This window comes from Corvus moneduloides, chromosome 2, assembly GCF_009650955.1.
Source record: "Corvus moneduloides isolate bCorMon1 chromosome 2, bCorMon1.pri, whole genome shotgun sequence".
Taxonomy (NCBI): domain Eukaryota; kingdom Metazoa; phylum Chordata; class Aves; order Passeriformes; family Corvidae; genus Corvus; species Corvus moneduloides.
Window position 1 is genome coordinate 20,039,558 of NC_045477.1, and position 24,599 is coordinate 20,064,156.

General features: G+C 40.1%; 1 protein-coding gene across 2 annotated transcripts in view; it reads right to left on the minus strand.

The window, feature by feature from the left end:
• The window catches only part of ALCAM (activated leukocyte cell adhesion molecule), a 118,480-nt gene that overhangs the window by 16,616 nt on the left and 77,265 nt on the right, over nt 1–24,599 (minus strand). For both annotated transcript variants that reach the window (XM_032098367.1, XM_032098368.1), the window contains exons 2-8: nt 18,944–19,044; nt 16,000–16,219; nt 11,929–11,993; nt 11,461–11,548; nt 10,442–10,624; nt 5,548–5,675; nt 3,757–3,886 (exon numbers count right to left, since the gene is read on the minus strand). In XM_032098367.1, coding sequence (XP_031954258.1) covers nt 3,757–3,886; nt 5,548–5,675; nt 10,442–10,624; nt 11,461–11,548; nt 11,929–11,993; nt 16,000–16,219; nt 18,944–19,044 — 915 coding nt within the window. The remainder of the gene's footprint in view (nt 1–3,756; nt 3,887–5,547; nt 5,676–10,441; nt 10,625–11,460; nt 11,549–11,928; nt 11,994–15,999; nt 16,220–18,943; nt 19,045–24,599) is intronic.

Genomic DNA, 24,599 nt, shown 5'->3' on the forward strand with positions numbered 1-24,599 from the left:
CAAGATAGCACCTCAACCCCAAGAGATCACCAAGACCATTCAAAAGGTGTTCCTCTCACATTTGTCATAGGGAGCAAAAATTCATGAAAGTTTTTGCCTTCATCTCAGGCAAGAGTGACACTGAGCCCAGAGCAATCCTTGAGTCTTCCACCAGGATAGTCTGTGCCCTGCCAGCCCCTTTGTGTGGTGTAACTGGGACTACAATCCCTCTCACACCATGGTCTTGGTTGCTATAGCAATTCAGGAAAATTTACAGTGTATGAGATGAGCTACGTAACTCAGAGCAGTATTTGTATGACTTGTGAGGCAAGATAGAATTCAGCTACTGTTATAGGATCCCCTCTAGGAACTCTGCACAAGCAACTTGATTTAGCTTAATTTTCTGCCAGTTTATCTGCCAGGTCCACAAAGAAATGCTATGTAGCTACCTTTATCTCGCTACTTAGTAAATAATCTCTCTTTGGTACAGAAGTATGAGGAGAAAATATTTCTTGCATACAGAAGACTGTCAAAATTAAATTTTTGTCTCCATTGAAAGAAAAACTTTTCTGTGAGAATTTTCTGTACATTTCACATTTGGCTTTGAAATGTTCTTCAGAAACAAGCTCCTCATCAGGCACCATTTTCAATATATGCTAGCTCTTAATGTGGTCTCATTTGAAGTCTTGCATTGATTTCAGTGCTGTCTTTGCATACCAAGTAGAGCAGGGAAGAGACAAACAGTGCATTCTGCACGTATCACCACATCATGTGAGGGAGGTATGGAATTAATGTGGGCAAGACTGGAGCACACAATTCAGTTTGGAAACTGTGGCACATCTAGGACAGACTTGCAGCATTTAAAGGAGGCCTCTGATTGTACTGTGCTACAATTGGGAAAACTATGCAGGCACTTGCTTGTTGTCTGAACTCCATGAATAAACTAGCAGACAACTAGAAACTTCTCCTAGTATCCTGAGAATATATTTTCCCATGCAACATTCAAAAGGTGATTTCCCCTGTATTTTTGATGGCTTTAATGAAAGAGACAAGTCAATACAAGGCTATAAAAATATCTACAGAGAAATACAAGTGCTATACTCCTAAGACCTTTAATTTACTGGACGGTTTGCAGAACCCATTTTAGCAGAAAGGAAAGCATCACAAATAGGAAGTTCCACAGACCTACTTACTCCATACTAGGTTCTACATGCAGAAACAGTTACAGAATCATAGAATGTTTGGGTTGGAAGAGACCTAAAAGATCATCTACCAACCCCCCTGCCATGGGCAGGAACACCAGCACTAGGCCAAGTTGCTCAAATCCCCATAGCAATAGATAAAGAAAGGGGACTGTGGGTTGAAAGAGTTGCTTCTTTATAGCTGAGAGAAGATACACCTGTCCTCTGCTGCAGGGTGCTTTCCTTGCCTCGCTCAGGGAGTGCTGCTACATCTCTGTAAGTGGTTGTAAACAGCTTTTGCTCTGGTCCCCTTCCCTGCCAGTTTTGCTCATCTGACCCTGGGCAAACTCACTGAAGGAACAGAGCTGGCAGAGAATTTACAACCTAGTGTAAAAAACCCCAAACCCACAACATCAATCTTGTTCTGTTGCTCCCTCTGTAGAGGGACAAATCATGCCAACCACAAGCACTCAGCTCTGCTGGACTCTAAACTGGGATCTGGCTGCACAGATCCTGCTCTGAAGGGCAAGAACTCAGGTTGTACAGTTTGTCCTTTCATCCCTCCTCAATTTCCTTTATAAATAAAATATTTCCCTAGACACTATGGGTAACTCAGATGCTTCAATGTCAATTTTCAGCTTTCTGTAAGTCTCATAATTTACATTCAATTTGCAAAAAGGGAGCTCTGTATTCAGCCAGAATATTTTTCTGCAAATAATATTTGAGGAATATGGCATTATAATGTTTTTTCATACCAGCAAGAAGCTTTCCCTACCTAGACACTGAAAGAAATCAGGGTAATTAGAATGCTCAATAAAATTGTTTTGGGAAAAAGCACTACAGTTGAAATTTAACAAATTACTGTAAACAGTTTCTCAAATTTAAATTATTATATTGCCTGCTTTTTGTTGTGTTTGTGGTTAGGTTTTTAAAAAAGAAAACAGAAAATCTAAAATACTGAGATTGGATGGGAAGAAATGAAAAGCCCTGACTCCTAATCAAGGTTTTTTCAGTGTAACAGCAGAGAGAGGAATATTCATCCATATGTGACAAGGTAAAAAATAAAGCAAAAGAGGGAGAAAAAGTAGGATTTGATAGGCATTAGTAAGTACTATCTGAAGGACAAACTACATCCTGCAGAAATGCTTTAGAGCAGCATAAGGAAGACACTGAAGTACCTTAAGGATAGGGCATGGTCTGGACATTCAGGAATTACAGAACTATTCCAGGCCATTGCGCCTCTTTTAAGCAAAGGCTTTATTGCAGATAGAGGTGTTTTGGAAAAACAAAATGAACCCTAAGTAAAGTGAAGCAGTAGGGTACTAGAGCATAGCTCTGAGTTCTGGGTAGCTGCACTAGCTGCCAACACTGGGAAGACTCACACCTAGAAAACACATGCTTCTCTGGCATAGTAAAGCTCTTCCAATGTGCACACAAAATAGAAGAGAAAGGAAAACTGGCTTGTTAAAAATAACTTGAGCGGAGGACTTGATTTTTTAATTATTTATGAAAGTATGAGTAGACCTGCAGTCCACTAGGAGAAAAATTAAAGGGTCAGTTATAAAGCTACATTTGCTACCTTAACTTTGCTAAGTTAAGAGGCAGAAGCACTGGGCTCTTTTCAGATTTTACATGCCCAACTCTTGGCAAACAGAAGGGGTGGGCAGGGTAACAGCAGATGAACTTATTAAAGGCAAAATATTAATTAAATATAACAGTGTAATTGTTCATGTACAGATATATTATGGATGTATTGCACCTCTTCCAGGAAAAAAAATTCAAAACCAAATACAAAAACATGAAGTTTGTTTTCATGTAAAGTATAACAACTGTGGAAGCCTTTAAACTTCATTATCCATCAGATCCCTCTGAATCTGTCAACTATTGATGCTACCGTGAAGACTTCAGACCGTCAATATTTTTAGTGGAAAACCACCCCGGCTGAGAGTTCCTGCGCATGTCTTCTCCATAGAGAGATTAAAAGCAACTCTTGCTTCAATGGTTCCACCAGTTCAATGGCTGCTTTCAAAGTGTTGCTGATAGTGTGAATAAACAGTATCCAGCTAAAGAAAATTTACTGAGCTCTGTAGCTCCCACGATCCTGGGAAAAGTAAAAAAAAAGCAACTTTTCCTATGAGAACATAACAACATCCTGAGTCTCTTTTCTAGACTCCTTACATGTTAAGCTCATTGAGGGAATGTGAACTTGATTATGAAGAATGGCCTTCAGTGATATCCCTGTGGATCAGCTTCCATGTTTGTGTACATTCTAAGGGACGGCCAGAAGAGAGTAATTTGCCCTATATACGTTCACATGACCGAAATATAAAATACCAAAATTCTCACTGTATGTGACAGTGTATACTACACAAAAGTTACATGAAGTGAAACTGTATCTAGGCCAATGAATTGAGAAAGTTGAGATTTTCAAACAGAAATACATTAAAATAAATAGAAATGACCAGACACTCCTTCAAACCAACTGCTTCACCTGTAGGTAACTGCACTAAGCTACATACATAAAGCAGAGAAACCATCCCAGGAGGTCCAAGATCAGTTTGTATCCTACCTAAGAGTGCAAAATGCAATGACTTACAGTGCACAGTGATGGTGGTCGAGTCCATCATGCTTTTGTCAGTCAGAGAGCACCTGTATTGTCCTGTTGCATTTCGTCTCACATCTGTCATTACGTAAGTATCTGAGCTTCTTATACCTTCTGTTTCTCCCTGCGGGTGGAAAACAAGACTGTACATGGGCTTGCTAAACCCACTAATTTTTGTTGAGGATTTTTTAAATTATAAGGATAGCTAAATACTCCAAAGTACATATAGACAGGGCATCATTGAAGTGTAATTTCCTATTAATTATACTGAGGTTTACTTCCTGTGTGACAACATAATTTTAAAAAACAACTACAATCAAGAGCTTACTCTTTTAATTGAATGACTAACTCATTTTAAGAGAATGTTAATATACAAAATTTGAAAGTTTAGCAGAATAAGTATTGCAGAAATCAAAAACCAAAACAAATTGTGTAGCTAAATCTGATTCTGATATATTCAGTCTAGGACAAATCATGAACTGATTTGTACTGCATTGCAAATTTTTGAACAGCACAAGCAAACCTTGCTTTATCCACATCACAATATAGACCCTGGTCAGGTATACACTGCATTATATGCATTTATCCACAGACACTGGTGTTCTGAATTAGCCAGCAAATGTTGCTTTCTGGCTGTCCAGTTCCCTAGTTTCCCCCTGATTACTGACTTAGATCAGCTTTGAAACAAGCATAGGATGATACCCTAATTCCTATCTCTGGATCCAGAAAGAGATTTATAATACCTCTGAGCCTTTTGAAGGAATCACCCACTGCAGCTCTTCTTGAGAGAAAAGACAGGGAGTCCAAAGATAAGACAAACTTGGGCGTTTAGCTCACTCACTGTGATAGTGGAGCAAGGAGAGATACCAGACACTTTTTCACTAGCATTTAGTGCACTTCTAGGATGACTCACTGCATCTAAATGGCTGTTCTGAGATAAGGACTTCAGCTCCTAGCTCCCCTTGCTCTCTTCAGCAATTCAAACATGCCAGGAGCCCAGAGTAGACGACAATTATGTTCAGAAGGTGATATGCTGGGTTTGAAATATCTGAAAGGATACCACTTCTGTCTTCTTGCAAGAGCAGCTCTGCTCAATGCTGCAGCAGGAACAAATAAGGCATGTAAACTAGGAGCGGGAAGGAGGACATGGGAACAAGGACCAGAAGCCTTAGCATATAAAGCCACATCTGTCTGTGGACTTCACCAGTACTAAGAAGATTAATGGTAACAAAGCCTTTATTTTTCTCAGTCTGTGTCTTATGCATTTGACAGATTTGTTCTCCTGTGCTGTCACACACATTCTTTTTTGTTTTATATGCCACCAAACAATTAATTAATTAACTGAAGAAAAGAAATTGCACAAAGATTAATCTGTGAAAGTCCAAAATATAGCTGAATTAATTTGCTGTACTTTCACTGCTGGATCTGTGTTATGACAACAGATGAGTTGGTTTCCTTCAAGGTGCTAAACTGCTGTAATCAAAACTGTTTATTAAAATACCTGATGATGGGAAATGAAGCATTGTAATTTTTAGTCGGTCTATACTCCTGCAAAATTCGGGTGGGCTGGGGTAAAGGAGAGATTTTTTCAAAAATATTTTGCCAACTGAGGTGAGGCATTCTCAGAGCATGCTATAATGGTCAATGTCTATCTTCAGTGTTTGTCGCATCGAATTCCTTCCTTCATTTGTTACAAAACCACGTATACACTGACATGTAGCAATGTCTGTAGGAAGGAATGATACAGAATATTTCACTAGGCAGCGACAGCAAGGCAGGACGTACCGGAATGTAAAACAGGAACTCCTGTGGAGGAGGGTTGCCATTTCCTGAGCACTTCAGAGTGATGTTATCGCCCTCTTTAATGGTACTACTTTGTGGCAGCACTTGAATAGTCACCTTCTCTGTTGGGTCTGTGAAAATAATGTACATATTTAATAGCTTCAGCATAATCCGCACAGCAACATTATGCATGCAATATTCATGGCCCAAGAAAACGCAATTTTATCATCCTGCAGCTGAAAATATTTGCACGTGTAGATCTTTTCATAAAAGAACTTGAAGTTAATCACACTCTCTATATTTTTGCCAATTAAGTGCAAAGAAGTCATATGACATAAAATTCATTTTTCTTCTCCAAAATACCTGTAACTGAAACAGCAATGATTACAAACATGTCATGTGCTTTAAAGCAAAAGAAATCCTGATTAGTATGAACCATTTCATGGTGTGATTTCATTATGAGGGATTAACTTGTCCTCTGTGAAATTCCCTTTTTGGAGGACTGCAGCACTCAGAAAAACAACTGAAGCTCTCAACACCATGTATTAGTACTAGATAATAGCCTTCTGGCATTAAAAAGAAAGAAATATGAACTAAGCAACTATATTCAGCCTATTCTATATGCTGATCACTACAGGCTTTCAGAAAGATAAATCTGGTGAACATAATAGGACCCTTAACATAGTCAACAGAACAGTAAATGTAACATACTTCTGTCATGTTCACTGAAGTTGAACTATAACTTACATTTTACTTTCACAATTTTCTAAAGCATTCTTTAGCAGATGCTATTCTTTCTAAGTAGAGGCTTAAATATAATTTTTAAAAAACAAAGTAAAATGAACAAAATTAAAAAAAATAATATGGGCAGATAACTCTCACCATTTTAATTTCAAAGGATAAATAAAATTCCATCAGAGATGCCAGTCTTGCATTAAGATACAGTACAGCGCACCTTATTAGGCACTAAAAAATCTCCACAGCAAAGAAAGTCCTGGCTGACAGGTGATTTTGTGTGCTTAGTGAAGCGTGTGCTCTACAGCCCTTCCAACCCTCCAGGCATTTATCACGTCTGTCTTCTGTGACGGGATTTCTCAATAACAGGAGCTGCAGTTCACTGGGGCCTCTCAAGGACTGGGAGCCCCAGCAGAGCACAGCACCTCACCCCTCCTCAGGGCAGGAGGGGTACTGGATTCCAACCAGCCACAGCCTCCCTCCCTCCTTCAGAGCCTCCGCTCCCTTCCATGGCCGAACAGGCTCCTTCCCCAGTACCTTCAGAGCTGAGGCACAGCTTCTCCTGCTTAGAAAAAGGAAGTCCAGCATCACTGCTGGTATGGAATACAACAGATGCAATGAGATAGCTGGCCAGGAATGACGTGCATGCCCTTCTTGGTAGCTGCTGGACCAAAAACTCAGTTTCAGGGGCTGCTGCAAAAACGTGTGTCTCCTTCTGTCAACTTTACGTTAAGGTAAAGTTATCATAAAGAAAGTCTAGATATATCCTGGAATTGCTTAGGCTTTGTCTCAAGACTGAAAAGGGAGGAATTAATAAAGAGTAAGACTTTAGGACTTTAATCTAGAACAGGTTTTTCCTCTCAGAGATAAACAGAACTGGATGAAATGGGCACAGTTAAACAAAAGTAACATTCTTGCAAAGCACCAGTCTTTTCTGTAGAAATATCTTACCCTTCTATCTACTGTAAACAACCAGGAGCAAATTTTAATTTAATTTGCTAAACTAGAAAAAAACCCCAAACATACAGAAGTAAATAGCAAAAGACTACTTAAACTAAGATGTTTAAGATGAAGAGGTCACTCTTCTGAGGAAGATGCAGCCTGAGAACAGGAAGATAGTATCCAGTGCCACGCAGAGTGGTGTTTGGCATGAGTAATGTGCTCCCCTGCTTTCATTAATAAACAGGAGCAGCCTGGTGAAGGCACGTCTTGCCTCTCAGTGGCACATATTCCTGACTTGGTGTTTCTGCAAACTTGAGATTCTGCTTTCAACAACAGCAAAATTCCAGGAGCCAGCACCAAAAGGCAGCCATTTAGTAAATGAATGCTGCTATCCCAGAGCTGTCCCAGCCAATGTGCCATTTCAAGGAAAACGCCAATGCTGGAAGCAGTATGAGTGTGAAGTGCCTTTGACTCTAATCTGTCATGTAAAGCAGTTTATCCATAACAAGACAGACACCTAACAACACGGCATGACTGGGAAATCTGCTTGACAAACATTATCTTTTTACACTGATTACTGCTGAGGAGAACCCCACATAACTGGAGCCTAGATAATTAAATATCTGAAATACTATCTAAGTGCCCACTTCCAAGACTTCTCTCCTAGTACTCCTAGCTTTCAGTAGCTTCCTTGCTTGCAGCTGCAAAACCAAGCACGTAACTGCTGCTAGCTGAGCTAAATTATCCTAATCCAAGTAACATCCAACACAGCAAGAGCTAATTCACTCTTCTTCTCACACTAGGTTACAGTGGCTGGCTCCTTCCAGGACATGAACTAGCTTATTAAACACTTGCATGCTAAAGATTGCACTAACTCAATACAAAAGATAAAATAAAAAACCAAAACAAACAATGAAACATTTCTTAGATCCTGAGTGAGTAGATATATCTTTAAAAAAATCTTCTGCCGGTATAATTTTAATCATGCTCTCCCCATTTCTTTAGGATAAATGGATAAGTTGCAAGGAATGAGCAGCAGGTCTTTATGATTTTGTTCTATTGGTTTAGAGATGCAAAATATCATAGTTTTGACAGTCCATCTAAAATAAAAAAGGCTGAAAGACTTCAATTTCTTAGAGTTGGAGTCTGACATTTTTTTAATCTGCATTATATTTGACTCATTAAAAAAATCACAATTATTGAGAAACGAATTAGGATCACTGTACTAAACTAAAAAAGCAAAACCAAATCAGACAGGCCATTAACATCAACTAACAGAAGTCATGAAATGCATCTGTTAACAAAGAATTTCACAAATTCATTTGGAGATGCATTTATGCAGAGTAAGGAACTGAAGTTACAGCAGATGAAAATACTCATAAAGAAAGTTGGGAAACTCCACATTCTAAAGACAGAATTCATACTTGAGGCCTCTTCTGAGGTACTGAATGGTGTGCCTGCCTTCCATTATTTGCTAATTAGCAGCACACTGGTGGAATTAATTAAATAGTGTATTACTAGGCCAGGACTAGAAGAGCTAGTTTATCAACCATTAAATCTTTATACAGAGGGCACACAATACACGGCCAGTGACCATCCTGCAGCCGTGCAGCCTTCTTTTCCCCTCACATGGGGAGCTCTTACTTGCGAGTGCATGTAGTACATGCACCACCGGAACCTGGAAGAGCCTCACCCTCAACAGGTGAAGTGGCCCTAATGCATGAAAGCAGAGGGGAAATGAGGACAGCACAGCACCTCTTGGCAAGTAATAGCAACAAATGCTTTCTGGTCATTACATTTCTTTCCTGGGAACATCTGCCATGCACAGCAGGAGTTATTCATGGTCATGGGGCTCCACAAATGACAGAAAAAAAAGCCACAGTGAAATTTGGTGCCCAGCTTTAGATCCAAACCAAAAAAAATAAGAAATGCTTCTAGCTTCAAAGTGATGGGATAGGTGTCTGCAGGCTTGGAATGCCTGTGGTGTTTCCAGGAGTAACAGTTGTCCCAGGGGTTTTCTTCTCCATTAGTTCTTCTGCTTGTCATTCTGGAGAAACAGCTGGTGAAAAGACAACCTTAATCCAGAGGAAACCAAAGACCTCCAAGGTTTGGTTTTATTTGGGCAAGGTCAAAACCGATCCCCTACCCTGTGGCTCAACAAACTTTACCTGTAGAGGAAAAGCAACTATCATCTAGGCAGAACATACATGGCACTTCCAGCCCATGGCTTTTGTTTTCAAGGCAATGGTGCACTCACACTGCATGGAGAGATCCAGTGCCTTACTTATTTGCTTTGTATTCAGCTGGATTACACGGCTGTCATACAATTTATGCTAAGACATAGATGCTGGGCTGTATACTTAGACCCTATCACTCCCAAAACAGGGACTAATCTTTTTATAAGATGAGGTATTTCTTGAAGTGTGCAGAGAGGTAACACTTGATTGGATATATTGTCTATCTCTGGTTCCTCTACATCCTGCTGTGACCTGCTCCCTTCTACAGTCCTTCAGAAGTGTCATTTTACAAGACTTTGAAATGTCTCTTCCCCTGGTCTCTAAGTGCTGCCACCTCCTCTGATCTTTCCTTGCCAACAGCCTGTTTTGTTTACTCGAAGGAGCATTTTGATTTCCACATCTGTCAGTAACACAGTAAGGAAGCTGCTTTAGAATTCAGTCCAGTTAGAAGCAATTATTTACACAAATTCTCTACTTAAAAGTCTACCAATATTCAAAATATGTATTTTAAATGTAAAACACAGCATCTTACAGCTGTAGAGAAGCATTTTATGCAAGGTAGACAGCCAGCATTAACTGCTTGGTGCTGACTCTGCAAAGATGAAAAACATTTGAGTTTACTAAAAACTGTATTATGTATTTACTGCATATTTCAGGGGGCACAGAATCAACCACTATAACTTCTCTTAAAATTCTCAAAAGCCCATTTCACTGTGACTCTTTATGGCTACCACTTTTGTCAACGAAATCTTGATATTCAGTATTCTATTGTTAGGAAAAATGAAATCTCATGTAAATCTGAAGATAATAAAAATCACCTTGGCAATGTACTCAGACCTTCTTGATACAAACCAATTTTGAAGAAACCATTTCAATAGCCAAGAAGCAGTAACTCTCTAATTTTGTAAACTGTTTTTGATTTTGCTTTCCCCTGCCCTGGAGGTAGACTTTGTACAGCAAAAGACGCTTTTTTGATAACTTACAGTGAACATCGAAGACAACTGGTTCAGACTGCATAGTTTTCTGGCCAGATGGTCCATAATAAGTCACAATGCAAGAGAACTTGGCATTTACATCCTCCTTTGTTGGCATGTACTGAAGAGACGATGTCATGGTGAAAAGTCCAGTTGTTCTGTCCACAATCTTTTGCAAATTTATGACCACAACTGAAAAGGAAATAATGTTTCAGTGTCACACAGACAGAATTTGAAACCTTTTTCCTGTATGTTGTTGCCTGTTCTGCATTTGTGATCAGGCTGCAAACACACAAGCAGCACGACATGTCACCCAAGAGATTGTACAAACTTTTCCTGTTGTACTGCCACTGAGGTATACAAGGAACATTTTACCAACAACATACTCCTAACCTACCAAATATTTTAAATCCATTCCAACAAAAAAAACCTAGTTGCAAACTGGTGGGGTTTTTAATACAAATCTCAGCCTAATTTGTAAGACAGAAAGAAGGCCTCAAAAATGATGGCAAAAAAATTAGGATCAAATTTATTTTTTAAGCTTTCTCTGATTTATGGAAGGAAAAATATTGTAGCCTGATCAGTCTGTCAAAGTTGAAAAGAAGGAAAAAAATAGTCATTCATACATATCCTGGAAAATAACAGTTGTATAAGATGATGGTCTACATGGTCCAAAACACAATATTGAACAGGTATGAAACTGAGACAGTTAATGCCTTATAAGAAGTTGAAAATTAGATACAGGTTTCTATTGGTTACATAGGCCCAAAAATAGCTTTGTGATAGCATTAATAAAGGCAATTCTCCTCCCTATGATGTGGTTTTAGAACCGGTACCAAAAGAGAAAGATTATGTGGCATAGCTTGGGTACTCTGAAAGGGCTAAACATCTTCTAGTTACATCTGTATATACATACAAGTAGCTTTTCTCAAAGGAAGAATATATTAGAAGAAAGCAGAGCAACCCTTATAAACACTCTTCTTGAGCCATGTGTGGATCCAGGGACATTGGTCATTACCAAAACATACCATCATCCACGGGCTGCAAAACTCTCCCGTTTTTGTACCACGTGACATTGCCCTCGGGATAACTGTCCCTTGCAATGCACTCCCCGAGCTGCAAAACAGACAGGAATTAGTCACTGGTTTCCTCCACTAGGTTTTGACATAATTTTGTTTTTACTTATGCTGTTTTGGGTAAAAATTTCTAGAAAGTTCAAAGGCTTAACCTCAACTGCTTTTCTTAAATAGGGAAAATCAAATCAGTGAGGTACAATTTGGAAGAGGGTGGTGGGCCTAAGGTCAGGACGGCCCTTGTTTGCAGATCAGGCAGGAATAAAGAGAGTAGTGGCAAGGCAAATGCTCTGTGCTCAGCCTGGCTATAGACTCACAGGCAGGTGTTCATTCACCTCTCTGAGCCACCACCTCTGTCTGGACTGAAAAGGGACTTCAGGCAGCTGTCAAGAACATAACTGTGAAGGAGGATGCTTCTCTTACCATTTGTAGCTTCTCTGTTTCTAAGAGGTCTGCTTGATGTAAGATTTCTGGTTGAGAGGGTTGTTCTAAAACATAAATAGGATAAAAGTACTGGTGAAGGGGGCACAAACAGCTGTTTGAAAAGCAAAAAAAAATACTAAAAATATGTGGACTTTTGAAACTAAACAGAATAATCTGGCCTGATTATCACAGCCTTACCTATGTTTTCCCATTAAAAGAAGAAAAGGTGAGGTACTTCTCTCTCAGTATTGGCAAATGGATTGAGAAGAACAAACTCTCACTTTAAACCTGTCACGCCTTCCATAATGAATTCCATGTATTCTGACAATACATCTTTTAGCCAGACAAACTAGTTCATCACCCAGGAGGAGAGAATCTGATCTGATCTATCGATTTATAGGATATACATGCTGGAGAAGGAGCCAGTGGTACAGAAACTGTAGCAACAAAAAAGCAGCTTTCCTGCAGATATTACTGTAGCTGAGCTGTCAACATTATAAAGGAACAAAGTCAACCTAATAATTCTTCTAATGTTTATTTTTTCCTAACTGGGATTATTACATTTAAGAAATTCAGATGATAGAGAGAAGTGTAATTATTTTAACCAATTCTGTGTTAGTTATATCTCTCTTAAAAAAACACAAACTTTTTCTTCAGTGCCAGTAAGTCTTTTTATTTACTTTTATTATGGTAGATGGACCTCTTGGCTTGCCAAAGTGGAGGATCTATCAGTGTTTCCATCGTAAAAGACTACTTTCTAGAGACTATATAACTTGTCTGTTAAAACAGTTTGGCCTGAAGCCCGGAATGCAAATTTTTATCTCCAAAAAGAGACAGTTTTCCCCACAATTTTAAAAGGAGAGGGGAAGAGTGAAGGAAATAAAAAATAAATCAATGTCTATACAGTCAAGGAGAGCCTCTACACCCTATCTATACTGTTTAAACAAGCATACTTTGACAGACTGAAACATTCTTAACCGTGTCAACTTACAGAACCCTTTCCCCAAATCAAGCTTCCTATGAAGCACTGTTTGTATGTCACTAATCCCAGCCCTAAGTGAACTTCACCACTATCTTGCCAAGGTCTCTACACACACTGATGAAGTTGCTGATGTGCAGATGCACTGCTCCTGTTGTCACAGACGTAGCAAGCCTGTGTGTTTTCCCAATAATCCATTTTACTTGTGCACATACATGCACAGATACTCTTCACTTGGATGACTACTCCAGGACGGAGCAAAATCAGGTCAAAAGTGAAATGAAAGTGAATAAAAGAACCTATTCATCTGACATTTTCAAACAACTTTGCTTGTGGCAAAAAAGAAAACCAAACAAAAGAAACAGTCAAAGCTATACACTAAGACCATCATATTTTCTTCTAAAGACTAATAAAGATCTTTATTTTTAGGAGAGATATGCATGTTTATTTCTCTTTTGTCAGCTTTAAAGGAAAAAGGTGAATCTTTTTCATATAAGAACCAGTCAGGGACAAAATATTTTCCTGTCAATTCAAGAAAACGTGGTTTTACAAGACCATTAACAGGCTTTCTGGGTCAGATTTTTGGGTCCCATAAACAGGGATAGTTGCCTGCCTGTCCCAGTCACCAGCTGACCAAGCCACAACACCTTCTTCCACCTCAGCTTTGCTTCTTTTCATCTCTCATCTCCCCCAGGACTGATTAGATGAGACCCTGTTTTTGGTGCGTTGGACGCCCCTGCCCCGCAGTGATCCTACGAGGGAAAGGGGAGGCCCCTGCTCCGTAGCTGCTGTGTGGGGCTCTCCTGGTTCTGAGTGCTCTGTGACTGAGCAGATGTTCCAGTTGAGAGGCTGCCACCTGCTCTCTGAGAGCAGCCTCCAAAGGAAATGCCTGCTGCCAGACCCCCACAGCCGCTGCACGTGCACAAAGGTAATTCACTGTAAAACACTTACTTGGCATTTACCAGCTCAGCGTCTGAAGCGAGAAAAAATTTTAAACTTGGCAGCAAACCCCACTTTGGTGGGTTTGCAACTTCAGCACACTGCTTATCTCTCAGCTTAAGAGCTTGCCAGAGTACTTTTCAACTCTATATAGGCCTCATAATAGAGGGAAAAAGAGTTCACTGCCTACAAAAGCCAAGTGTCAGTGCAGCAGGACAGCAGCTCTGTCTGCTGGGCTGCTCTGCTTTGGAAACTGGCCATTTAATTCCACAAAAAAGTTGCTGACAGGATCCATCTGGAAAGCTGGTAGTGCTTGTTTGAGTAGTCGGTGAGAGAGATTAGCAGGTGGTAACTGCACAAGGAGCCATTTCAGCTCCTTCGTCCTGAGTTAACCAGGTAGCACAGCTGAGGGCATAACAAGCTCCAGCAAAACCCAGAATCAGCCATGACTCCTGGGATGCAGCTGATTTTCAGGTGCACAAGGTCTTGGTTTATGAGGGTCACACTGCAGCTGCGTAGCTCTGTACCTGTGGCTCAATGAGTTAGAAACTCCCCTGGCTAAATAAACGAAGCTTGCCAGCTTAACTCTTAACTCTTCTGCAATTAAAGCAAGCAAACAACTAAAAATGAGAACTTAAAAACCAGACTCAAGAAAATTAAATGCAAAGAAAAGTTAAGAGAACCATGAATAAAGTTGTGAATGCAAAGTGAAAAAACATAAAGGTAATTCTTCTTGCAGCACTAAGTTGGCCATATTACAAGCGTGGCATCCTCCCTTCTTATCTTCCTTAGTAAATAGAAGATTTCTCTATTAGTACTAATACACAGAATAAACCAGACAAGCTGTGCTCCATGGCTGAGTTAGCATTGTGTTCATACTTAGTAGAGTACACAGTAATTCAAGCAGTTAGCATTTCATTTCACCATATACCACTGCCTCATCTACATATTTACTACTGTGCAATAAGTAAACATGATAATTCTTGATCATTTCCTTTGAAGCACTGTGTTTACAATGCGTGCTCTGAGCACACTCGTCCCTGTTGTCATTAATTCAATTGTTCTTGCAGTCAAATTGAAAGTGAAACGAGGGAATTACTATTGGCTCCTAATCTGGCCTTAAACTCATTTATGTGACTGACAGCATAGACATCATTGAGGACTCCCTGACACATTCTACCTGAGAAAAGCAAAAGAATGCCCTTCCAAAACATGAATTTGTTTTTCAAGCAGAGTGTGATCACTTTGAAACTGCCCGTACCTGCAGTCAGCGTGTTCCCACAACAGACTTACTTTGACTGTGTAAATCTGCACCTGAAGAGCAACAAAGGCCAAAAGCCATATAAAAACATGAAGCTAAGGAAGATAAGACACTGCAGCCACAGCCCTGTGTCCCTTAAAAGCCACAATGGACGCCTCCCCAGGCTGGCTCAGGGTTTGATGGATTACACTTCTGCTCTGAATCAGCACCAAGAAGAGACCAGGCTTGTCCTCGCTCCTGTGTGAGCTCTGAGCTGGGCTGTGCCTCAGAGGACTGGGGTTTGCACTGCAGACCAGCCTTGCCATCGAGCTGTAGTGATACCAAACACTAATAAACCTTGCTTTGCTCCAGGAGAGAATGGCAGACTGGTACTTCTCCTTCCTACCGTTCAGCACGGGACAAAACAAGCATTTGGGGCTGGTGGCTCATTTTCCAGCCCCTTGCTCTCTCCCTCACGGTTCATGCTGTTGCACAGTAGCTGCTTAGAGCCACTTCAAACCTCTTGCCTGAACTAATTCTACAGACTGCACACGGTTAATGTTTCCCTCGCGCAGAAAAATTTGCTCTGAGAACAAATGGAAAATAATCAATGCTAATTTTACATTTTTCATTTCCAAGGCCAAATGACATCACATAAGTGAGTCATTATCAAGGCCTAAAATTCTCTTTGAGCCAGCACTTATCATGAATAAACTGCAAGTGCAGGCAGTCCTGTTACATAAATGCCACCAGTAGATTACATTTTTGAAAGCTGCAGAAATTTGCTAGTCTTAGTAATTTACTGAGCCAAACTTACTTTCTTGGCTTTAATCCTGCCTTAAACAAAAGTTTCTGTAATTTATGATTCAGATGCTGATGAATGTTAATGGTAGTAACAACTAGATTTACTTACTGAAAACTTTGACTATCGTCGGCTCTTCGGAAACATCATCTTCTGTAACTAGCATACATACAAATCTCTTTTCATCACTGATTCTTGCATTCTTGATGGATAATGTATAGTTTTCTGAGAGACTCAACCTGTCTTTGTAGTCTGGTACATCATCATACTGTACATTTTTTTTTGTTGATGATCTGAAGGCAATAAATACTGGAGATCCATTTGGCATTTCCTATAATAAAAGGATAAACACCTCTATTTTGCATAAACACTCATTTAAAAGTTCCTGAAGATTTGCAATTGGTACAAACCCATAATTTCAAAAAAAAACCCTCTGCAAACTGAATCAGATGGCTTTTTTTTCCTGATTAATTTCTACTGTACATAGAAGAAATTCAGCGTAATAAGAGAGCTAGTTTAAGACTGCCATGGTACACATTGAGCATATCATCAATAGAAATTATTTCAATCCTTTTGCTCAATCTCAGCATAGCAAAGGGCTTTCTCTAATAAAAGCTGGTGTTTTTGGCAGCTCTTGCCAGTGTCTGTATGAAAAAGTACTTGAAATAGACGCATGTGTGAGCTAGTCTCAACAGCTTCAATTTCCTTTTTTCATTATTGTTTTACATATTCATATTGTTTATTCGGGATATTTAGACTTCATTCCAAATGCAGGATTTAATCAGGCATAACTGCCTATTTTATTCTAAATTAGTTTTTAGCTTTATTTCCCTTTGTTTTTAAAAGACCCGAGAGCTTGTAGTATGGGAATATACATACAATCAAATACTGTTAATCTGCAAAGTACCATTTTCTAGACATCCTCCTTATGCAGTTGCCATCCCAAGAAGGAATACAAAGTTGACAGCCTTACACAAATCTCTCATATAAAAATCTGATTTTTTGAGGGACAAAGTTACAGGGACGGTTCTACAGGATTTGATTCCTTCCTCCTTACACAAACACGTGCACAGAGCAGACAGACAGTATCTGCCTTTATTTAAAGAGAGGTGAAACACTGATTCTATCTTTATATTCTGTATTGTGCTGGAGGCTGGAAAAGGTTTTCATTCTCTTTTGTCCCTTATACCTTGCAGCACTGGTGTTAGCAGTGTTCCCAGCACAATACCTCAGCTGGACTGCAGAGCCCACAAAAGCATGACGATGCTGTGACGAGATGAGTGGTGTCGGAGCTGGGCAGAAAGCAGGAGGCATCAGCTAGCTGTGGAGTTTAAATTCCCTTGCAGTCTTTCTCCCTCTCCTACTTTTAACTGCTGGATTTGTCTAGATGTCTGTCACACAGGAAAGAAAACACTGTCTTGACTTGATACACAGGAAGTTGGCTGTCAAGTGCAAATGAGCTCCTGACTCCCATAGCCTACCTAGCTGCAAGCACACACAGGTAGACCCTGAAGTGAGCAACACCTGCCATGGTGCAAGTTTCCCAGTGCCTCCACATTCCCACCAGGAACCCAAATTGCTCCTCCCAAGGCAGGAGAGAAGAAAACAGAGTTCCTCCTTCTTCCAACTAAATAATCACCTGATGAAAAAAATGAATCCAACCCTCTCTGTTGCCATGCTGTTAGCTGCCCCAGGAGAAAAGGCATCACTTTCACTTGCTTGTGTGGGCTGTCAACAATTTCATACAACAGAAACTTAGGCTTTTTTGTATGTTAGGTTTTGTCTCCCTTTCCATTTAGAAGAAGCTACAACATCTCCACTTGCTGCGTGGTACTTGTCCAACACAGGCAATCCAAATGCAATGGAAAAAGATAACACGTTTCTATTTTTCAGAATATCCTTGCACCTTTAGAGAGATGGACTTGTGTCTTCCCAAGAAAAGCCAGCAGACTGAAAAAGCTACTGCAAAATGTAGGCACTCCATCTTCTGAATGCTCCTATAAAACAGTTTTACTTCTCCCTTTTGGGGAAACGTTCTCCACAGACTTCTGACTTCATTTCCCAAAACGTGTTTGCAGAAAAGGAACTACTGAGTGGATAGGGGCTGCAAAAGCTGCAAACCTGAAGGTAAAAAGGAAGGAGCTAGGGGAAAATAGGACTCCCCCTGCCACTGGCAGATCATTCTCCTGTAAAATAGGCTGGTGGATGCTATTTGTAAAGAGAGAGCTAGCGCTACATAATTTTAAATCCACTGTCAAACTAGAAATTATCTATTATTCCAGGTACATTTTTTTTGAGCAGAAGAGGAAATTTAGATGAACTTCACAGAGGCAGGAAAACCATTTGTCTCAATACCAGTCTGAGAAGCAAAAGGGGTTTGGTATGCCAGCATTTTTATCCGCATATGCTTCCAGGTTTCATTTGACTTTGATATTCTGATTCTCCTTTTGACCTGGGATACCGATCATATACAGGAGAAGCTCATCCTGCAGTGTTCCTACTGCAGGCTGGCCAGCACACCTAGAGAGCACCCACATTATTGCCTCTGTTCCCTGACAGAAATGGCAGAGTGAAACCACCAGCCATGCTCCTAAGGTCAGCTCTGCTCTCCTCTTCGCTGTGTATTGAGCACAACGAAGCCTGAAACAGATCCGAGTGACTGTCAGATCAACCAAAGGCGGGGCAGGGCTTTTTCCCAGGGATGGAGCATGCTCTGCTTCCGGCAGCTGACTTCAAAAGTGCTCAAATGTACAACAATGGCTCTGTCAAGTGAGCAAGACACCACTGGATAACATGCCAGATCTCTAATACAGGTTGGCAGAGAACTCCTGAATAATTATTTCTATTGAACAATGAGATTAATTCCTCAAACCTCTAATCGACGCTTGGCAGAAATTATACAGCTTGGAATCTTGCAGTCTTACAAACACGGGAATAAATGGCTTCATATATGAGGCAGAAATACTATCATTTGGAATCTTAAAATCTCACACACACAAAAAATACACATCATCTTATAGCAGCTCTAACAAATATAAAGATGAGCTATACTTACATATTTCCATTTTCCAAACATAAGACCATCTGGTACTTCTAGAGGACAAGGCATAGTAATAGTGTCTCCATATACTGCATTTACTGTGTACAATCCCAGAGCTAGAGGAGAAACAGAAAGAGAAGAAACAATTTAAAGTGTTTTCTTGAATTCCCATATGCTAGATAATATTTGGTTCACACCTATTGCAACACCAGCTCCTTTGCAAATGGTTATTTTCAGGCACGTAGGATTTATCCTCAATCCTGTAACAAAACAGAATTCCTGTCACTAAATTTGTTAAGTAAATGTTATGACATTTTTGAACCCATGTTTCCTGCTGGAGTCAATGGGAGCCAAGTGGATTTCCAAACACAACTGCACCTGTTCAACCAGATTAATACCTACCCTACAATTGGGATTGTCTCAAACTTAAAATGTACAAAGGGAAAATCCCTAAACCTTTATTTTCTTCATCTGAAAAAAGAGCCAATTCTTCCTGGGAAGGTTACATTGCAACACACTACTGTGAGGAGGCCACCAAAGAAGTGATACTCTGACTGCTCCACAACATTAAAAACCTAGGAAATGATGACAGAAAAGAGAATGATAATATTAAAATGTGTTCCCTAAAACCTGGGGGGGGGAAAAAACTAGTCTGTACATTTAGATTTTGGAAAAATGAAGTGAAATGCTTCTATGAGCTATTTAAGAACAGCTTTTTTTGTAAGCCTCAGCACAATGTTATTGTGCTAATGCATATAAATTTACAGAATAAAACTGACCCACTTATTTTCATTGTCCGAAACATGTGAATTGAACAAAACCAACAGACCCTAAAGTGAAGAAATGCTGAAATGCAAGGAGGCTTAAAGGGGAAGATGTTACAACTTGGTGCATTTACTACAATGCAACTTTGCTTCTAGTTTCCTTAGTTGCCTCTTGTTTGCTGCTCCTTGCACTGGAGAGAGCTTTTGCCTCTGGTGCTTGCCCAGAGAGTGTGCTGGCTGCCTGCTCTCAGCCGCACATCTGCGACTTCTGTCAGATTCTTTGCTCAGAGACTCAGGATCTCCCCCTTTGCTGCCCTTTCATTTGCAACTGTAGCTTAAGGGCTTGCTGCCAAAGGAACTGTATCTAAGAGTGAGAAGTAAGATGCTGCTGATGTAGCCAGGTGTTTCTGAGGAGAATCATCCATTCCTTCTAGAAACATTAATTTTTCTGGAGATTCAGCTCTTTCTTTCTATAGCTGGAAAAGAAACAGGTTCCCATCCACCCCCAAAGACCTGAGCCACACACCCCTCTGCTTTTCCCAAGTCATAAGGCAGTTGCTGGGAGGGCCTGACAATTCTATAGAGCACATAGCTGCACTCAATAGGGAGCTTTTTCAAAGGGATTGTTTTTTGTTTTAAAGAAAGTCATGCCTTTTCAAAGAGCCAAAACCTGAATTCCTTGACTACAATTTAAATTAAAAAGACTTCAGAGCATTTTTCTCACATAAGGACTTTACAGCTCACTTAACATCAGCTTGTACTTGTCACATGTATCACAGAGACAAATGAGGCTGTGGGGTTTGTGCTGTGTGATACTGCACAAAGAAACAGTACTCCAAAATCTTTCCTTAGAGATGCTACAACCTGGATGGCACCACATGGTTAAGGCAAAAAAGCAGGCTGGAGCTTAATGGACTGAAGGAATACAGGAGATAACAGGCACCACTACCTGCATTTATCTTAAACTTTCATTCGTTCAACTGCTCCTTTTCAGCTAAAGCACTAGTAATCTTTCTGCTTCTGTTACTTAATTAGTCACAAACATGCTTCAGGTGCATTATTCACACTGTAAGTACTGGATGCTCTAATTTGTTATATGGTTCACAGGGACCAGCTGCTTTTCCTAAATGACAATAATGGTGATTCCACTAGATGGTGCTGAGTAAGAGCAATCTTTGAAAATGAAACAAAAATTTTTAAAGAGATCAGATAACTTCAATTTCATGGAAATAGAAGCAATGTTTTACAATATCAAGCCATAAATTGAAATAAAATTCAAAGCTGGAATGAATTTTTCCCTTGGCCCTTTCTTGCACTCATCCTCATTCTGATCACCGGAGGGGGGGCAACGCAACTCTGGCTTTGCAAGCTGAATCCTGATTTTCATTTTTTTGCTACAGCTGAAAAAAGCTGTCCTTTTTTGGTTCCTCTCTCCCATGGGACCAAAATTACAACAGACTTGCAAATATATATTCAGTTAGTAAACTGGTTGGTACCTGTTCAAATTCCAGCTAAGTGCCATTTAGTAATTTGAAACCTGTAATAGTGTTTTGCACCACACGGAAAACCAAAAACTGCTCCTCTGATATGAGATACTCGCTGTTATTAGAGGAAATACTCCCTGTCATTAGAGGAAAACAAAATGACCCCCCAGGATCTGAAATGCTGCTCTCTTCTAGACACCCATTTAGCCCCCGCAAAATTGCTAAGGTAGCAAGTATACACAACTGAAGACTCAACAAACAGCCTCACGAGGTGAATGAAAATGTTTCTGGAAAAACTCTTTACAGCATTCAGAGCAGGTAATTGATGAATGGCCTGATGAAGGGAAAGACTGGCCTCTGATCTTAGAACTCTTTCAGCTGAAAGGCATTTCTTAAAATAGACAAAATCATGACTTGCCATATATTTTGCCTATACTAGAATCACACAGTTTTCTATGAATTTGCTACCACAGAACCAAAAAGACATAGATTTTACTTTAAATACAGAAAAATAGTCCTTACAAGAATACAAAAGGTCCCCCTGAAAAATATTCTCCTCCTACTTCTGTAGCAACAAATCTAGCGCATTGAAGGAATGGAAATTAATTGAATAACTTCAAACTTTCACTGCAGTAACTGCAGTAATCTCCACAAAACAACCCTACCAACCTATACATTTAAGAAACAAACAGAAAAACCACTTCAACAGAATTGGAAATTCCTCTCTCTGTTGCTACTAGACATATTTGTAAAATGGCGGGATGAAGAAGAAAATTATTGCTTAATGATATGACAGTGCTTACCATCAACCATCATATTGTGAGACCTCTTTACATAATTTCCAGCTCATGTTAAGAAAAAAAAAATGAAAGCAGGATCTACAAATACATAACAAATTTCTGCGTGCCCTAACACGATGCAGGGTCAATGTCAGGGCCCTCGCTTCTCATTAACTGCAGGAGGGCGCAAAGGCGGCTGCAGGGAATAACGCTACGTCACCGGACATCATGTCCTGCCCTGCTCTATTTCTGGTGCACCTTTCTGTAGCTAATTAAGAGCTCAGCCAGATTCCTTACATGATTTTCAGATGTTTTCTTCTGAAACTGAGCCAGTGCTGTTAACAACACACTAATTCAGAGGCAGGATCTTGCCCCATGTACACCAAGAGCAGCTCTACCTGCTAGGTTTGAATTACACCTATATCACTTTCCTTCCATTTCTTTACATACATAAGAGGCTTGAGCAGGCTGAGATTTACCTCATTTCCCTCTCTTTGATCCAGTGCTGAAGAAACTCTGAGCCAGATGAAACCTTTCCACACAGGTTCAAACATGGGAAGAAAGCAGCAGCTTCATGAGGTATGATGGCTCAGAGTAAGATCCCAGCAGGACACTGGTAAATTGAGATGACATAGCTGTTGATGCTTTTAATTAGAGAACTTCCCATGTCTCCATGGCAGTGCTAACTGCATCCTTCTTTGTCCTGCTCTCTGCCTGTGTTTCACAAGGGAAGAACCAAACAGTACCCACATATTAAGGGACAAAACAAAAAATCTTGAACAGAAGCTTAACGGCAGAGAAGGTGCTGTTGTTATTTTAGATCCTCACCAAAAGTACAAGGCAAGTCATACTTTAGACCAATTATTATTTTTAAATCAACAGGATCATGTAGGAGGAATGGATAGAAGGTAAGCTAAAAAAAAAAAAAATTAGGAAGCTGATATTTCTCCAAGGAAATAACAAAAGCTGTAGAAAGTGTGTGGAAAGCAGCCATGTTTTCTACCTCTACCTTCCGTTTGCAATACTGAAACAACTTCTTGCCACAAACTCATCTTCTAGGTGCTTACCAATAGCATTTTTGGGACAAATGTAAAACAGAACAAGGGCTGTTCAAACACCCTCTAGATGCAAGCTCCATGTGAGACTATGAACCTGTATTTGAAAACTGGCTAGCACAGGTACTGCCCAAGACTCATCTGCACTGGTCTGCACAGCAGGGCTTACTTCCAGTGCAGTGGAAATCTGGGGAACCAAACCTCCCTCAGTACATTGGTATCCACTGATTTAAATCACGTTTTACATCTACAAAGATGTCCTATATTCTCCTTTGCACTTCATTTTTTACTGCTGATGCTTCTGCCCAGGCGGGTTCAGCAATGCTGCTTTTTATTACACTTTCTGGACCCAAGGAGCAAAGTCTCATTACTAAAGAACAGCAGGACACGTTGGCTGCTACGGTTCTTTGCAGCAATCAGCAGCGTCAAGCAGGGGAGGTCAATTAGCAGCTTCTTCAGTGGCAGTGTCCAAACTCAAGAGCTATTATGCCTATTTAGCACCTACCTCAGAAACTGTAGTTAACTACTTTGGAAACTCCACATTAGGATTAGCACTCCAAATCTTTACTTGAGGCATTAGCCGTCCCATCTTTTCTCCAAGTAGCCCCAACTAGCCTGTACTAAATAGAATCTGGGAGGTTATAAAGCTTTGCCTCATGAAGTAAATATTACGTTGTTTGCTACTTTTCTTTCTGCCCTCCACTTCGTAAAAGGATTTCAGCTATACAGGCATAAACATAGGTCCTACCAGGCTCCCACTTAGGTACCAGCCTAAATTGCTGGTACTGGCCTAAATGATTTATTTTAGGAAACATCAGTGTTTCACAAAACCATTACATGTTCTTAAGATTGGGAAGGCACCTTTTAGAGTCACAGAACCATTTAAGTTGGAAAAGTCCCTTTAGATCATTGAGTCCAACTGTAAATCTAATGCTGCCAAGTCCACCACTCAAGTATGTCCCTAAGTCTTTTAAAGACCTCCAGGGATGGTGACTCAACCACTTTCCTGGGCATCCTGTTACAGGGCATGACAGTCCTTTCGGTAAAGATATTTTTCGTAACAGCCCATCTAAATGTCCCCTGCTGCAACTTCAGGCCATTTCTTGTGCGCACCCATGTCACTACAATCTCCTTTTAGGTAGCTGCAGAGAGTGATAAGCCTAGTTTCCACACTGAACAGCTCAGCTCCCTCAGCCACTCATCACACGACTTGCTCTCTATATCCTTGACCAGCTTAATTGCTCCTCATTGAACATGCTTTTATTAAAAGTAATTTTGGGGGTTTTTTTAAGACAAAGCAGTATATGAATGACAGCTTGGTACAATACTAAACGTATTAGAAAAAACTCTCCTACTTTGGATGTGACAAGATTTGACAGCAGGTGTTTACTGTCCCAACTGTTGATGCCTTAAAGCAGGTTTTAACACAAAAAAATATTTTTCATTTAATTAAAAGCACTATTTGGAGAAAAAATTAAGAGAGCTTACAAAATCACAGACTGACTGAGGTTGGAAGGGACTTTTGAAGGCAACTGGTCCAACCACTCTACTCAAGCAGGGCAATCTACAGCCCTGACCTATGGTTGTCC